We start from the raw sequence: 17,820 nt of genomic DNA, 5'->3' as shown, positions 1-17,820 counted from the left end.
GTAGAGGATTCCAGCATTTCCACTCCATTGGCTTCACATGCATTGCTGATGACAGTTTAAAGCATTGATTTTAACCTAAAAAACTCTTTACGACATTGCGACCAGGGTATCTCAGGGGCTGCCCGCTCCTATAGAAATCTGCAAGTGCCCAAAGATCTGGGGACGGCCTTCTCCCAGTTCTCCCTCCTGCTGAGGTTGGATGGGTGGGGACAGGATTACAGCACTTTTTAAGGGCTCCCCCATCTGCTTAATGTTGCCCCCTTCCAATATTTCAGGCACCAGGTAAACACATATTTATTTGCCAAGGCACTTTTAACTCTGTACACAGCTTTATTGTTTTACTGCAGGGATGGGGAACCTGTAGCCCCTTCAGATGTTGGACTACAACTCCTATCTTCCCATGCTGGCTCCCCACCCGTTTCCCCGGTTGTTGCTTTTTAAGATCAATTTTTATAGCTGCAGCAATTGTTGCATGAGTTTGCTTGCTTTTAGGTTGGATGCTGTTGATGTTCTTTTTTAAAAAACGAATGTGTATTTTTGATGTTTTACAGTGTAAGCAGCCTCAAATTCTTTTGATGAAGTGTGAAAGAAATACATTAAAAGATATACATAGAAATAAGGATTATTGCAACAGATTATTGCCTTCCTAGAGCAAGTAGGAAGTTAATTCAAGGTCTCTCTCTATACAACAAGGAACAATATCCAGCTGGCGCATGTTTTCTTTTTTTATCCCTCTACCAAGGCCAGGGAAACCAAACAAGAAAAGGAAGGAACCAAGCCCCCATAATAGTATTATTAAGTATTGGTTCCTCCCCTTTGAATCTGCTCATGATCTGCACTCAGTGTGAGGCCCTTCTCATTGCTTCTTCACCAGCAGAACCAGGTGGGGACAATAGCAAGGAGGGCCTTCTCAATTGTGGCACCTAGACTATGCAATTAGTAGCTCAGAAGGGGATAATCTGTAGCCCTTCAGGTGTTGTTGGGATGCCAATCAAACCCAGCCAGCCTGGCCAATGGTCAGAAATGATAGGAGGGCCATAATTTGCTGAGCCACAGGTTAGCTGCCCCTGAAATAGCCTCTTAAAAAACAAAGTTTCCCTGACCCCCTCTTTGCCTGCTTTTAAACTGGTCTCTTGAGACTATTCCATTTAAACAGGCATTTTTAAATATATGATACTGGTTTTAGTACTGCTTGATATTATTTCAGAGATTTTTTAACCCTCCCTTTCAGGGTACATATCCTCACAAGGCAGCTTAACATATTCAACAGAATGTGTAACTGGTACAGAATAGATGCAACAAGATGCAAGTGCCCAGCACCCAGCACCCACAAACATGTGAGCTGCCACTATTCTACACCAACTGAAGTGTCTTTAATGGCAGTCCCCTAGCAGAGCATGTATATTTTATTGTTCTGTTTCTAGGTTTGTTGCCATTTCAGATTTTATCTTTCAAGCCACTTCAAGTTTGATTGTTAGCATAGAAAAGTGGGATATAAGGGTCCAAACAAATCACAAATAAATAAGATATAGGTTTGTTATGAGCCACTGTGAAAGCTTGCTGAGTTTAAACGTGGGGTATCAATGTTTTAAAATAAATCAAACAATCAATCAAGCTTTCCAAAAAACTTAAGTGCGCACACACACACACACACACACACACACACACACACACACACACACACACACACACACACACACACACACACACACACACACACACACACACACGCGCGACAAGGAATGCAGACAGTGTTGCAATTAAAGAGATGCAGAAAATTAGGCAGACACGGCTCCTCCCATATGCCATCATCCTTTTTGTGTACTCTAGCCTGCTGTAGTGCTCAGGACTTTAGGGCCACATTCACACCATACATTTATTCCACTATTATTCCACTTCAAACAGCCATGGCTTTCCCCAAAGAACCCTGGGAAGCGTAGTTTTTTTAAGGGTGCTGAGAGTTGTTAGGAGAACTCTATTCCCCTCACAGAGGTACAATTACCAGTCCCTCTTCCCAGAGAACTCTGGGGTTGTAGCTCTATGAGGGGAATGGGGTCTCCCAGCACTCTTCACAGTAGATGGACAAAAGTACTGAGATTTGTTTTTAAAACAGGGTTAGAGGAAGAAAGAAGAGCAGCGACTGATCTCCCAAATTCAGTAACTGACTTAAAAGGAGCCACTCTCAGATTGCAACTTGGCAGCCCAAAAACATAGGTCAGCAAGCAAAAAATTAAAACCCTAACAAAACTGGGAGTTGCCCCATAGTCATCCAGCTCCAACAGTCAACATGGCAAGAGTGGGGGGCATACAACCACTTCTGATGTATCAGTTGTGGGTCAACATTCTGCCACCCATGTCAATAGCATTCTCTCTCAAAAGAAGAGACTTGAATGACCCACAAAGGACCCAGTATCATCCATTTATTTCCTGTACTTTCTTACCTGGTCAGGGGAAGCCTCACAGTTTAATCAAACCTGACTCTGGGAAGTCCCTAGAGCCACACCCCAAAAGCAGCACCTTACCTACACTGACTGCTGCTGGAGGCAGGCTGGCCAGATGGGGATGCTTCATTGGCCCGCAGAGACTTCCTTGTAATCCTGCTGATGAGTCCTCTGACTCTGCCCCAATGCGAGTGGTCATTCTGAGAGAGAAAGAGTGAATGATGAGGGGAGAATGGCCACACAGAGAAGAGAAGCAGGCGTTTTGAATTTCTTCTCCTAAAAGCCATGCAAAGACATAATCAACCTCCCACAGGATGCATAACATGTATCCTAAACACAATTTCTACATGGCAGAGATGAAGCCAATCTTCGATTCCTTGTTTGCTGTTTTATTGAAGGGAAGGATGCATTCACTCTCATGTATGGTATCAAGAAAATTATATTCTAGCTCATCTGTGGGTGATCTGGGCGATGCTAAGTTGGCATTGACCCATGCGACAGGGCCTTTTTGGTGGCAACTCCCCATTTGTGGAATGCCTTCCCCAGCGAGGTGTGTCTGCCACCCTCATAAACAACATTCAGAAAGAATTTAAAAACATTTCAGTTCACCCAGGCCATTTGATGGCTGTGGGTTGTATTCAATGCTAGTAGTTCTACTCAGAGTAGACCCACTAAAGTTAATGGACATGACTCACTTAGGTTCATTAATTTAAATTATGATTATTATTAATTAAATTTATATCCTGCTCTTCCTCCCAAAGGAGCTCAGGCCAGCAAACATATAAACGAAACAATTTAACAAAAACAAATGCATTCTAACAACCGCTTAAAATATTCTAAAACACAATTAAAAACGTTATTTCATCAGTGATCTCCAGGTTGCCAGGAACAGTCCCCTTCAGCCATTAAACGCCTGGGTAAACAGAAGTGTTTTCAAATTCCTCCTGAGAGGCAGTAGTGATGGAGACAGAGGCACCTCACTGGGGAGGGCTTTACACGAATGTGTCTACTCTAAGTAGAACATAATTGAAGGCAACCCACAGTTCCCCCCCTCAATTAAAATTACCACAGGGTATGACTACAATTTATTTCTTTAAAAATACTTTCCTATCATAGTACTTAAAAGCACTGTACAACAATAAGGAATCTTGCTTATATTATTTATATTTCAGACATTTATACCCCACCCTTCCTTAGGGAAGCTCAAGGTGGCAGACATTATTGTCTCCCTGCTGCACCACTTTCATCCAGGTCTCAAGGCTGGGAGGTAGGCCAAGCCATGCACATAAGATCACCCAGTGAGTTTCATGGGGCTGAGAGAGGACTCAAACCCAGGTCTCTCCATGGAGGTACAGCACTCTAACCCAGGGATAGCCAAAGTGCTGCTCTACGGATATTGGTAGGCTACAACGCCTATCATATGCCTGACCATCACACTGGCTGAGGCTGATGGGAGTTGGGAGTCCAACAACTTCTGGAGGGCACCAGAGTCATGGCTTCCCCCAACACTAGAGTCATGGCTTCCCCCAAAGAATTCTGGGAAGTGTAGTTTGTGAAGGGTGCTGAGAATTGTTAGGAGACCCCCCCGTTCCCTCACAGAGCTGCAATTCCCAGAGTGGTTTAACAATCAATCCTGATGATAAACAATCCAGGGAACTCTGGGAATTGTAGCTCCGTGAGGTAGAGGGGAGTCTCCTAACAACTCTCAGCACTCTTCACTTGCCAGGATTCTTTGGGGGAACCTATGACTGTTTAAAAGTGGAATAGTGAAATAAATGTATAGCGTGAATGTGGCCACTATACCACACTGCCTCTATATGACATTAGGTACACACTCCAGGTTTAATTCAAATCCTACCCGTGGGAAGTTTGTTTTTTAAATGTAGCCTAGTTTCATGCACTCTTTTAAAAATGCCTAATCATGGAATACCTCACCCCACCTGGCTTTACCTACCTTGAGCTTCATGCCTGGTGGCAAGGTATGTGAGCCCCCATCTGGCTGATCCAACAGGCTGGGCACACTGGCAGAGTGGGCTGCAGATGTCCTGGCGCAATCAGCCTTGTTCCCTGTGGCAGTGGAAGAGTTTGTTAGCACAACATAATCCTGCATTTTGGAAAGTGTCTTACATACAAAATCAGATCGACTGTCAATTGAGTTCAGTGGTGTTTACTCCCAGGAATCTGTGTGCATAGGATTGCAGCCTAAAGCACATTTAATGTAGTTTAAATGTTATATTCAAACACACAATTCATAGCTTTACCTATATTTTTTAATTTTTATTTAGCCAATAGTTCTAAATTATATTAGAATGTGGCAGTTTGCTTACCTTTGTGTTAAAACTGCAAGAATAAAAATTAAGGAACTAAAAGCTCTTCTTATACTAATTTTGGCACATCCAAGGAGCTGAGCACCAGATATATATGTCATCTGAAAAAGTTAATTGCAATTTTGAAGCGACCCAGCTCAGCTGGTATTGTATCCCTTCATTACTAATTACTTTTATGAAATAATGCATTTTTAGGAACAGGAAAAAAAACTTTTCCACAGGAAAAAATTAGCAGAAAATTTTCTGAGAATTTTCCACTCCACATCACAGCTTTTAATCCTTTTCAGCTTACAGTACTTGTGAAGCTTTCAGCTCTTCCTCATGTAAGTAAATACATTCTTGCTTCCCTTCTGAAAATGGTTTCAAAATGAGAATTTAGAATTTATCAAACTCCAGCTAAATTACCAAACATTTAATAGGAGTTGTTTGCGTATACATGGAAAAGAAAAAAGTGACTTTGTTCAATTTTTGTGGTTTTACATTAAAGCCCACACATTTTGACAACTTATTTTAAACCTTTTTACAATATTCTTGGAGATAGACTAAAATGGGATCCAGAAGTGTTTTATTACAATTTCTAAAGAGGAAAAGTGTCTTAAAGGTAAAGCCTAATACATCATATGATGACAGCATCCGAATATCCCAGCTGCTCACTACAGGACTGCTTTCACATACTCTGAAACAGAGAGAATTGTGTACAAAATTATGCAATTTAAGCTGCAATCCTACACAGGATTATCTGGACGTAGATCCTATTAAGCTCAATAGAGCTTACTTCTGAGTAGACACTACAACATCATTAGCCAAGCTTAAAAAGCTTTTTTTTAATGTTTCCGGTGCAACAAGGATTTCATAGCACTGTTTTGAGAGTGATTGCAAAAGGTTTTAAACTTGAGTAGAACACTGGACAGAACTCAGCAACCAGTAATCCTTTTCTATTGGAGTAAAATGTTTCATTGGGACAATGTGCTTCTTTATCCATTTTGTATTGCTTATTACTTTGCTAAGATTGATCTTTCCCCCTTTTCTTACTTTATCTGATGTCCCAGGTAAATTGTTTAAGCATGATTTATTATTTTAAAATAAGAAAATAACAAAAATAAAAAGCATGCAGGATTTGGACCACAGGCAGTTTAGCCCTGTAAAAAAGATTAGAACTCTCAAGATTATTATTAATGTAAGACATGGGATGGAAGGATCTGTCAATTTCAGTTCTATCAGTTTCTCATTTTTCCCAATTTTACGATTTAGACATTTACAATTTAAAAAAACATAATTTTTATTATTTTAGTGTGAATTTATCCTAATAAACACATTTTATATGCCATTTTGACTAAAGCACACATTTTGCAAGCAATTTCTCCTAATACAAGGCATTGTATATGTTATTTCAATATTATATTGATTTTATGCACACTTTCCCTAGTAGGTGCACTTTTGCAGGCATTGGTTAAGTTGGGAGAACTGCATCCCAAAATCCGGAGAAGCGCAAATTTCAAAAGACTGGTTGCGTTTCAGTTCTCATATTGTTTCAGAAAGTGCAAACTTGATATATTTAGCTTCAAATGTAAACTGAATCAAATTTCTCCCCCATACCTACATAAGGAAGGATGGGCAACCTGTGGCCCTCCAGATGTCACTGGTCTCCAGCTCCCATCATGCCTGACACCATAGGATGTGCTGGCTGGGTTGATAGGAGTTTAGCAACATCTGAAGGAGCAGCGGTTCCCCATCCCCAATATAAAGACAGCTAACTGGGACTGGAGCCAGTATTTGTTTATTTAGTATATTTGTATGCCGCTTTTCATCACCAGGTAACCTCAAAGCGGCTCCCATAGCAAGAATAATACAATAAAAACAATGCAGAACATCATCATAAAAACCTTCAACAGTATTAATAAATAACACCACAAAATATCATAGAACGGGCTCAAATCTGAATTCAATCTAAACATAATTTTCTCCAAAAGAGAAAACAAATATTTTTTATCACACAGTAGAGCCCCATCATTGTTATAACCGTCTATGTCTCCAAGAGGAGAAGGTCCACTACTGGGGCACCACTGCAGAGAAGACCCTTTTCCAGAGAGTTATGTAGTCACCCATCTGGTGATGGAGGAGTTTTTTCAGGCATTCTAATGAGCGCACAACAGCAGCCATCTTGCTTCATAGAGGCCCCCCCAAAATACCTACCTAAGCATAAGCCCTTATTGGCACCGAACAGGCAGTGCCACTGCCTTGGACTTCTACAGCTAAAGGGAAAAGCAGTGGTGAGTTCAAAGTCTCATTGCCTGCCCTAAGGGTCTAGGACACATCCATATTATACATTTAGAGCACTATCATACCACTTTACACAGTCATGGCTTCCCCCCCAAAGATTCCTGAGAACTGTAGTTTATTAAGGGTGCTGAGCATTGTTAGGAGACATCTATTCCCCTCATAGAGGTACAATTTTCAGAGTTCCCTGGGAAGGATTGATTGTTAAACCACTCTGGGAATTGTAGCTCTGTGAGGGGAATAGGGCTCTCCTAAAAACACTCAGCACCCTTCACAAACTACAGCACCCAGGAATCTTGGGGGGGGGCATGACTGTTTAACATGGATAATAGTGCCTTAAATGTATGGGCCTGGTTGGGCGGTTTGTACAGGGACCAATTCACACAAGACATAGTTGGAACCACAAAGAGGGACAGATGGTTTGCCTTGCCTTTCAAACTAAGATTTGGCAACTCACCCAGATTACGGGCTGGGCTCCGTAGTACACGCGTGTCCGAGGCAGAGCGTGCCCGGAAATGGTGGGGGTGCCAGGAGTCTGTCAATTTGGGATCCTCCTCTTCCTCCTCCATTTCTGTGGCTGCTGGATCGTCAGCTTGAGGTTCAACTCTTGTCAGCCTAGGGTCTTCTGGTGCTTCTTCAGAAAAGCCTTCCTGTCAGACAAAATGGTATCAAGAGTTGCAATGAAAAATAATGCCAGGAACTGAGGAGGCCTGGGAAACACAACCTAAAAGTTGAAAAGGGGCCAAGAGTGAAGAATTTGAAGAGGAATTGTGGATCAAACTGCAAACAGCCTGCTTTGCACAGTGTTTAGAGGGCAATACTAGGACCTGAGACGCAATCCCCATGACGCTCACGGGCTGACCTTGGGCCTGTCCCTCTCAGCCTAACCTACCTCACCAGTTTGTCATGAGGAATAAGAGAAAATAACCATGAATGTTGCTTTCAGCACCTTGGAGGAAGGCAGCGATTAAAACGTAATTAATTAAATGGCATTGTCAGGCCCAGGATGAGACTCAGGAACCAGACCACAGGTTGTAAGTAATTCGTGTTTTATTAGGGTAATGTCCAAGCAAAGACTGCGTCTTCTCATGAAGCAATACAGGGATACAGGTCCTGCGGCATTGGGAGAAAGTTGACAGAGCAAGGGACTTCTTCCCGCCTGTTCTTTAAGAAGGGGCCAAACGGGCGCGCAATCTTTCGCTCCTCCTTAACTGCCCCTCAGGTACTGCCCGCCTTCCCCCCCTTCTCTCCTGTCTTTTCAGCTGTCTGCGTGTACGCGGTGAGGGGGGAAGCATCACCCCCTCCTCTTCTGAAGTTTCCGATTCCAGGATGGGGGATAGGGGAGGGGCTGATGGAAAACTGCCTCCCCGCTTTTCGGCTGTGAGCAGCCCTCCCTCTTTCCCCTCTTGCTCTGAGCCTGAAAGAGGGGGAGGCGTGAGAATGTCCAGGGAGGGCTCAGGCTCCCTGTTGCTAAGCGACCTTATCACTGGCAGTTCCTCTGTTTCATCTTCGCTCCAAAGGGGGGAAGTTCCTCCCCCTTCCCTCTGCCATCCATCCGAATACTCTTCTCCCAACTCTCCGGGATCCAGCTCCCCGGGATTGGGACCCCAGCTCTGCCTTCCGACACCATCCCCCCTCCCAGGCTGTGCCCCCCTCCCCTTGTCTGGCTTGGGACAGTGGGGAAAACGTTGATGGAAAAGTTTTACCAATTCTGGAGCATGCACATCAGCTGCATCTTCCCATGATCTGTCAGCCACCCCATAGCCTTTCCAGTGAATCAAGTACTGCAGCTTGTGGCGTCTGATCCTGGAATCTAAGATCTCCTCAACTTCAAACTCAAGCTGCTCATTTACTAGGAGTGGAGCTCTGGGAGGTTCCTCCGGCCGTAACTCACTGGGAGGGGCAGCTTTCGTTAAGAGGGATCGATGGAACACAGGATGTATTTTAAACGTGTCAGGCAGCTTCAGTCGGTACGCCACGGGATTGATTTGAGTTTCTATTTCGAAAGGACCCACCCTCTTGTCTTGTAATTTTCTACATTTGCCCAGCATCTGGAGGAAGCGGGTGGACAGCCATACCTGGTCTCCCGGTTGAAGGGGGGGCCCTCCTTCCTGTGCAGGTCAGCAACTCGCTTGTACTCCGTTTTGGCTTCATTTAACTGCTGTTTCAGTGTCTGTTGCGCCGCTTGCAATTCCTTAAGGAAGTTCTCAGCTGCCGGTACCAGCATTCCTTCTGAGCTGCTTGGAAAGACTTTAGGATGGAATCCATAATTAGCGAAGAACGGGGTTTGTTGAGTGCTGGAGTGCAGAGAATTGTTGTAGGCGAACTCTGCAAAATGCAAATATGATACCCAGTCAGTCTGTTGATAGGACACATAACTTCGTAAATATCTTTCCAAAACGGCGTTCAAGCGTTCCGTCTGCCCATCTGTCTGGGGGTGATGGGCGGAGGAGAGTTTTAATTCCGTCTGCAACTGTTTCCACATTGCTCTCCAAAATTTGGCTGTGAACTGAGTTCCTCGGTCTGAGACTACGCTGTTTGGCAATCCATGCAGCCGGTAGACTTCTTTGATGAATAACTTGGCCGTTTCTTTAGCCTCTAAGGCCCCTGCACAAGGAAGAAAGTGTGCCATTTTGGTAAGTAGATCCACCACTACTAAGATGGCTGTCATTCCTTGGGACTTGGGTAGATCAGTTATAAAATCCATGGAGAGGTCCTTCCAGGGTTCGTGTGGGACAGGCAACGGTTGTAACAGTCCTGCTGGTGTCCCTGTTTGTGTTTTTGTCCGCAGACAGACGGAGCAGGACTTTACATAACTCTCAATATCCCGACGCATTTTAGGCCACCAGAAGTCCTTGGCCACGTTCTGAATGGTCTTGTAAATCCCAAAGTGTCCCGCTGTGCTGGAATCATGACACTGGCGTAGGATTCTGAGCCTTAATTCCCCTTCTGGCACATATCTGGCGGTTTTGAACCATAACAGTCCATTTCTCCAGTGAAAGGTTACTTCTGAGTCTTGACCTTGTCCCGTCTCCTGCTGATATTTTAGCATGTCTGCATCTTCTTGTTGTGCCTTTTTGAGTTCCTCTTCCCATGAAGGCTGGCATACTCCCAACGTTAATTTCTCTGGCGGGATTACGTACTGAGGCTGGTCCTCGGATTCACTTTCTTTGTATTGTGGCTGTCTGGATAAGGCATCCGCTCTCTGGTTTTTGGCTTGGGCATGGTAAGTAATCTGGAAGTTAAACCTAGTGAAGAACTGGGACCATCTTATCTGTCTCTGGTTCAGCTTTCTGGCTGTTTGGAGGCTTTCAAGATTCTTGTGGTCGGAGCGCACTTCAATTCGATGAGAGGTCCCCTCTAGGTATTGTCTCCAGTTTTCAAAAGAGTCCTTGATGGCCAGCAGCTCCTTCTCCCAAACTGTGTAGTTCTTCTCTGCAGGCTTTAACTTCCGAGAGAAGTACGCACAGGGGTGCAGCTCCTTCCCTTCTTGGTCTAATTGTAGCAGGACCCCCCCGATGGCAAAATCTGAAGCATCTGCTTCCACGATGAAAGGGCGGTTCGGATCAGCAAAGCGCAGAATGGGCTCAGTAGCAAACCTTCTCTTCAACTCCTCAAAGGCCTCGGTGGCGTTCTCTGTCCATTGAAACTTCTTCTTCCCCCTTAAACAGTCAGTCAGAGGAGCTGTTAATTTGGAAAACCCTGGAATGAACTTTCTGTAATAATTGGCAAACCCGAAAAACCGTTGTACATCCTTTTTGGTGACAGGTTGGCCCCAGTCCAATATGCAGCTTACTTTCCCTGGGTCCATCGCCACGCCTTCCACTGAGATTCGATATCCAAGGAAGTCTAGAGACTTGAGGTCAAATCCACATTTCTCTAATTTAGCATACAGGTGATTTTCTCTCAGTCTCTTCAACACCGTCTTCACATGCTGGTCGTGGTCTTCCTGGTTCTTTGAGAACACCAGGATATCATCTAAGTAACAGATTACATACGTGTCCAACAAGTCTCTAAACACGTCGTTCATGAATTTTTGAAAAATTCCTGGACTTCCACAAAGCCCGAACGGCATGACCAGGTATTCATACTGTCTGTAAGCGGTCAAGAATCCTGTTTTCCATTCATCTCCCTCCTTCATTCTGATCAGATTGTACGCTCCTCTCAAATCCAACTTCGTGAAGATTTTTGCAGAGCGCAGTCGGTCCAGCAACTCTGAGATCAGGGGCAGCGGGTAGCTGTTGGGGATGGTGATCTGGTTCAATGCGCGATAGTCGTTACAGGGTCTGAGTTCCCCCCCCTTCTTTTTCACAAACAATAGTGGTGCTCCAGCAGGGGATTGTGAGGGGCGTATGAATCCTCGCCTCAGGTTTTTATCCAGGAATTCCTTCAGGGCCTCCCTCTCATTCTCTGTGAGAGAGTAGATTCTCCCTGATGGGATGCTGGCTCCTGGCACTAGGTCAATCGCACAGTCGAAAGGGCGGTGGGGGGGTAAAGTCTCTGCCTCTTTTTCATCAAACACATCTTTGAATTCTTCATACTTTGGCGGCAGGGTCACTTGCTCGATCTCTTGCACTGCCCCCGCTAAGGTGTTCTTGATTCCTTCAGGTTGACAGTTCTCCTGGCAATACTGTGAGGTGAACCACACCACCGCCTCCTTCCAACTTATTTTGGGTTCATGCTTTGCCAGCCAGGGCATTCCCAGAATCACCTCAAAGTTCGAGAGATCTGACACGTATAGCGAAATGAACTCTTCGTGCCCAGGGATTTGAAGTTTCACTTCCTCCGTGGCTTGTGTCACCCCTCCTGACTTCAGGGCTCTCCCATCGATAGTCTCCACAGCTAGGGGAGCGTCCAGTTTCCACCGGGAAATTCCATGACGCTTGACTAACTTTGCATCAATAAAATTTGTGGAGGCTCCACTGTCAATTAAGGCAGTGGAATTAAACACCACTCCTCTGGAAGTTGTAATCCGAATAGGCAAGACCAACACCCCCTTTGAGGGAGGTTGGATCGTTGGGGGGCCTTTATACAACGCTGCCCCCAGTCCACCGGCCTGCACGTGGACTGGGTGTTCTAGTTTCCCGACGGCTCGGCTTTCCCCCCTTTCAGTCCACAGTCTCTGGCCACATGGCCCGGCTTTGAACAATAAAAGCATAAACGTTCCCGGCGTCGTCTTTCCTTTTCTTCTTCTGACAGTCTTGGCCTAGCCCCTCCCTGTCCCTCAGTTGCATTACCTGCCATCCCTGCAGTGGGAAGGGTCTTGTTGCGGGACGCCGAGGCTGAGTATCTCAGGACCTCCTGCTTCCTTTCCAGGCGCCTTCCTTCGATCCGGTGATCTATCTGTAGGCATAGCCGGATGAGCCCTGGTAGGTCAGCGGGGGGGGAGGTCCTGGCCAACTCATCCAGGATTTCAGCATTTAATCCACTCCGGTACATAAACATCAGGGCGGCGTCATTGTAACCAGTTTCCTGGGACAGAATTTTAAAAGCGTTAGTGTACTCGGAAACAGTCCCTTTAGCTTGCTTCAGAGCGCCTAGTTGCCGCGCTACTGTTTCAGCCCTTTGCGGGTCTTGAAACATCTCGGTCATCTCCTGTATAAATCCTCTGTACCTTCCTAAGACAGTATCCTTTCTCACGAGATACGGAGTCACCCATTTTCCAGCTTCTCCCTCCAGGAGGCTAATCACGAAAGCTACTTAAGCCCCATCGTCTGGAAATTCCGTGTGCCTGACATCCAGATATAACTCACATTGAGCCACGAAGGTTGCCAACTGATCACTTTGTCCCGCGTATTTTGGGGGCAATCCAATGGGAACCTTTACTACGGCAGCTGGAGGGGCTGTTCGCATCTGGTCTATCGTGGCCTTCAAGGTTTGATTATCCGTCTTCAGCGCCTTGACTGCTGCTAGCAGGGCTTGAACATCCGTCTGCAAATCAGCTACCTTAGTCCTCAAGAGTTCCACTTTTCCGTCTCAGAAGTGGGGTTCGTCCCCCCCGCTGCTCCCTTTGACATCTTGTCCCAGTCAAGTGAAGAGAGCGTTGAGGGTGATTTAGGTGGCTCTGTCAAGCTGTCAGGCCCAGGATGTGACTCAGGAACCAGACCAACGGCTGTAGTTAATTCGTGTTTTATTAGGGTAATGTCCAAACAAAGACTGCGTTTTCTCATGAAGCAATACAGGGATACAGGTCCTGCGGCATTGGGAGAAAGTTGACAGAGCAAGGGACTTCTTCCCGCCTGTTCTTTAAGAAGGGGCCAAACGGGCGCGCAATCTTTCGCTCCTTCTTAACTGCCCCTCAGGTACTGCCTGCCTTCCCCCCCTTCTCTCCTGTCTTTTCAGCTGTCTGCGTGTGCGCGGTGAGGGGGGAAGCATCACCCCCTCCTCTTCTGAAGTTTCCGATTCCAGGATGGGGGATAGGGGAGGGGCTGATGGTAAACTGCCTCCCCGCTTTTCGGCTGTGAGCAGCCCTCCCTCTTTCCCCTCTTGCTCTGAGCCTGAAAGAGGGGGAGGCGTGAGAATGTCCAGGGAGGGCTCAGGCTCCCCATTGCTAAGCGACCTTATCACTGGCAGTTCCTCTGTTTCGTCTTCGCTCCAAAGGGGGGAAGTTCCTCCCCCTTCCCTCTGCCATCCATCCGAATACTCTTCTCCCAACTCTCCGGGATCCAGCTCCCCGGGATTGGGACCCCAGCTCTGCCTTCCGACAGGCATTAGCCCTTCCAGCTCCTCAGGACTGTTTGTGAATACTGCTGATCTGTGACATGGGTTTTCCAAAAAAAATTGGATAGGAAAATTTTCTGGAAACTTTCCGTTTGCATCAAAAATTTTTATGATGCCATAGAGTGTTCTAATTTAGCATGTTTATTTTGCATGCATTCAGTAAACAAAGCCCAAAATGTTGAAACTACCAAGTTTGCCTAATATTGTATTTGCAATGGACATCCATTCATCATTACTAACAAATGGAAAATTTTCCACAGAAAAATAAAGCCCCAGAAAAATTTCTGCCCTGCATTATTGCTGCTGACCCGCTTACTAGTCGATTCCCATATTCCCTTCTTCTCTCTACAAGAGATCAATTCAGAATCAAGACCAACTTGCTTCAATGGGATCTACTCTCTAATCAACATGTTTAGAGGATTGCAGACCTCTCTACCTGCTGTCTTACATTCTCAGATTCCTGGACCCGAATCTGGCACTCCATGACATGATGCTGATGCTGGAGTCGAAGGTTGGCCCGCTGCAGGTGAGCAATCTTCTCCAGCATCTGACAGATGTGCTCCAGGTACCGCAAGCCCTGTCCTGGCATGGTCAGTGAAGTCTCATAGTGCACCTAGAGAAAGAGGCATGAGGGATATATGCTTATTTGCATAAATATACAGCAAACAGCGCCCTAGGAGAGAAGCAGTCTGAAGTGGAGAGGTGGGAGCAGTCCCCAAAGCAGTCTAAGGAACATAAAGGAGCGCTCTGCTGGATTAGGCCAGTGGTCCATCAAGTCCAGCATCTTGTTCTCACAGTGACTAAACAAATGCCTACAGGAAGCTCGCAAGCAGGAGTGTAATAGCACTCTACTTGCGATTCCCAGCAACTGGAATTCAGAGGCATGCTGCCTGACAGTAGAGACAAAACATAGCCTTACGACTTTCAGTAGCCCAAAAGTGTGCCAAGTACAAACAACTGTGCAGAGAGAGATAAAGAAAAGTTGCCCCATTCAAATTCAGTTAAGGCAAGTTCTGAAATGGGACTTACAGACTTCAGTCCAACGCACAATTACCCAAGAATGAACTCCAATGAGTTCAGTGGGCTTATTTCTTAATAAATATGCATAGGATCAGGCTGTCAGCTGGTGTGGTACAGGAGCTACAATATAATCATTCTTCAAAAACCTTTGAAGTAGTTTGCATCCTGCAAACTACGTCAAGTCCGAAACATCTCAGTTTGCTCTGTGGGTGCCTTCAGGCACCTATTCTTCACAACAGTGACTGAGAATGTAATAGCCCCACTGGATTCAACCAAGGCCTATCTTATCTAGGATTCTGTTCTCACAGTGGTCATCTGGATGCCTCTGAGAAGCTTGCAACCAGGACCCGACTACAACAGTACTCTCTCGTTTCTGATTCCCAACAACTGGAATTCAGAGACATATCACTTATAACAATGGAAGCAGAACATACCTATCATGGCTAGCCACCAATGATGGCCTTATCCAAAGCAAGTTCGGAACCATTAGATCAGGTCAGTCCCTTGCAAAAAGTGTCCTGTATGAATTAGCATAAAAAAGCCCTGCCAAAGGCCTACCTAGTCCAGCATTCTGTTCTCACAGTGGCCAGCCAGAGGCCTCTAGGAAGCCTGCAAACAGAACCTCTCGCTGCTTGTGATTTCCAGCAACTGGCATTTAGAGGCAAACATATTAGCCACTAATAGCCATATCCTATGTGAATTTGTGTAATTCCCTTTGAAAGCCATCCAATTTGATAGCCATCAGCACCTTTAACAAACTACACTTCCCAGGATTCTTTGGGGGAAGAGTGCTTCAAATGTATAGTACAGATGGGGCCTATATTCTTGAATGCCAGCTTTATTCCTATTACTGAACACTTATCTAGAGCCCTTACTAACGAATATGAAACACAAAAGAGTGTAAGAAAAATAACCTTTTACGAGGAATGAATTGGTATGCGACTTTGAAGGTAGCCTCTTTTGCAGTAAAGGCCCCCAGCCTCAGGAAAAAGATATTTAGGGTTGTATCCAACTAACTTCTACTTAACTTCTACTTCTAACTGACATTAATTGACCTAAGCTAGCCATGTCTGTTAATTTCAATGGATCTACTCTTGAGTAGGGATATAAGACGACATCGTTTTCCTTTCTGCCTTGTATTTGTCACATGCAGCACTGTTTCCATTCCACTGCAGTTTGTTTCCTGCCAAAAACTACATTGTTTGTCTCACTGCCTGCTGTGGCAAAGTGATGTAACTTACATTATTAATTACGGGATTATGTCATCATTATATTATTCTACCCCATTCATTTCAATGCAAAAGAAACTGGATGCAAATAAGGGGAAAGCATCATCAATTACATATGGTTTGTGGACTGAAAGCAACAACAGTGAATACCGATGGTGTTCCCTGGATTGATTTTCCATTCCGGACACGGGACAAATAAGCAAACACTGGCGATTCCCATTCCTGTTTTCCTTGGAGTTCTCCAACATTTATTTTATTTATTTATTTGTTTCATTTTTAAACCGCCCATAGCGAGTAGCTCTCTGGGCGGTGTACAAAAGTTTAAAAATACAAAAATACAAAATATCACAATAAATAACAGTAAACAAAGAGATTTAAAATTGTAACATTAAACGCATTAAAATGCCTGGGAGCATAGCCAGGTCTTAACCTGGCGCCGAAAAGATAGAAGCGTCGGCGCCAGGCGTACTTCTTCGGGGAGGCTATTCCACAGTTCGGGGGCCACTACAGAAAAGGCCCTAGATCGAGTAACTGTCCTCCGGGCTTCCTGATGGGTTGGTACCCGGAGGAGGGCCTTAGATGCTGAGCGAAGTGACCGGGTCGGTTCATAGCGGGAGAGGCGTTCCACAAGATACTGCGGTCCCACGCCGTGTAAGGCTTTATAGGTCAAAACCAGCACCTTGAATCTGGCTCGGAAACAAATAGGTAGCCAGTGCAAACGGGCCAGAACAGGTGTTATATGCGCTGACCTGCTGGTCCTCGTCAGCAGTCTGGCTGCTGCGTTTTGCACTAGCTGAAGCTTCCGAACTGTCTTCAAGGGCAGCCCTACGTAGAGCGCATTACAGTAATCCAACCTAGAAGTTACCAGAGCATGAACAACTGAGGCGAGGTCATCCCTGTCCAGATAGGGGCGTAGCTGGGCTACCAACCGAAGGTGGTAGAACGCATTCCTTGCCACCGTGGCCACTTGCGCCTCAAGAGACAAGGAAGGATCGAAAAGAACCCCAAGACTACGAACCTGTTCCTTCAAGGGGAGTGTAACCCCATCTAGAACAGGGTAAACATCCACCATCTGGGCAGGGAAGGCATTCACCAACAGTGTCTCAGTCTTGTCTGGATTGAGTCTCAGTTTATTAGCTCTCATCCAGTCCATTATCGCAGTCAGGCAGTGATTCAGCACATCCACAGACTCACCTGTAGAAGATGAAAAGGAGAAATAGAGCTGCGTGTCATCAGCGTACTGGTGGCAACGCACTCCAAAACTCCTGATGACGGCACCCAGAGGCTGCATGTAGATGTTAAAAAGCATGGGGGACAAAACCGACCCCTGAGGGACTCCACAATGGAGAGTCCAAGGTGTCGAGCAATGTTCCCCAAGTGCTACCTTCTGGCGACGATCCGCCAAGTAGGAGCGGAACCACTGCCAAGCAGTGCCTCCAACTCCCAACTCTGCGAGTCTCCCCAGAAGGATACCATGGTCGATGGTATCAAACGCCGCTGAGAGATCAAGGAGAATCAACAGAGTCACACTCCCTCTGTCCCTCTCCCGACAAAGGTCATCATACAGGGCGACCAAGGCTGTTTCAGTGCCAAAACCAGGCCTAAAACCGGATTGAAACGGATCCAGATAATCGGTCTCATCCAAGAGCACCTGGAGTTGACCGGCGACCACCCGCTCCAGAACCTTGCCCAAAAAGGGGACATTCGCCACCGGTCTATAATTGTTCAAGTTATCTGGGTCTAAGGAAGGTTTCTTTAAAAGAGGTCTCACTACAACATCCCTACTCTTGAGTATAATTAGCATTG

At 45.7% G+C, this 17,820-nt stretch overlaps 1 protein-coding gene across 6 annotated transcripts in view; it reads right to left on the bottom strand.

Annotated features, from left to right (window-relative positions):
* C12H8orf58 (chromosome 12 C8orf58 homolog) overlaps positions 1-17,820 on the bottom strand; it is a 39,723-nt gene that overhangs the window by 3,901 nt on the left and 18,002 nt on the right. For 3 of the 6 annotated variants that reach the window (XM_061592992.1, XM_061592993.1, XM_061592990.1), the window contains exons 3-6: positions 14,202-14,378; positions 7,503-7,695; positions 4,396-4,508; positions 2,523-2,641 (exon numbers count right to left, since the gene is read on the bottom strand). In XM_061592992.1, coding sequence (XP_061448976.1) covers positions 2,523-2,641; positions 4,396-4,508; positions 7,503-7,695; positions 14,202-14,378 — 602 coding nt within the window. The remainder of the gene's footprint in view (positions 1-2,522; positions 2,642-4,395; positions 4,509-7,502; positions 7,696-14,201; positions 14,379-17,820) is intronic. The other 3 variants (XM_061592991.1, XM_061592994.1, XM_061592995.1) reach the window with 3 other exon arrangements.

This window comes from Rhineura floridana, chromosome 12 (assembly GCF_030035675.1).
Source record: "Rhineura floridana isolate rRhiFlo1 chromosome 12, rRhiFlo1.hap2, whole genome shotgun sequence".
Lineage (NCBI taxonomy): Eukaryota > Metazoa > Chordata > Lepidosauria > Squamata > Rhineuridae > Rhineura > Rhineura floridana.
The sequence above is the reverse complement of the archived record's forward strand: the minus strand, read 5'-3'. Positions and strand labels throughout refer to the sequence as shown.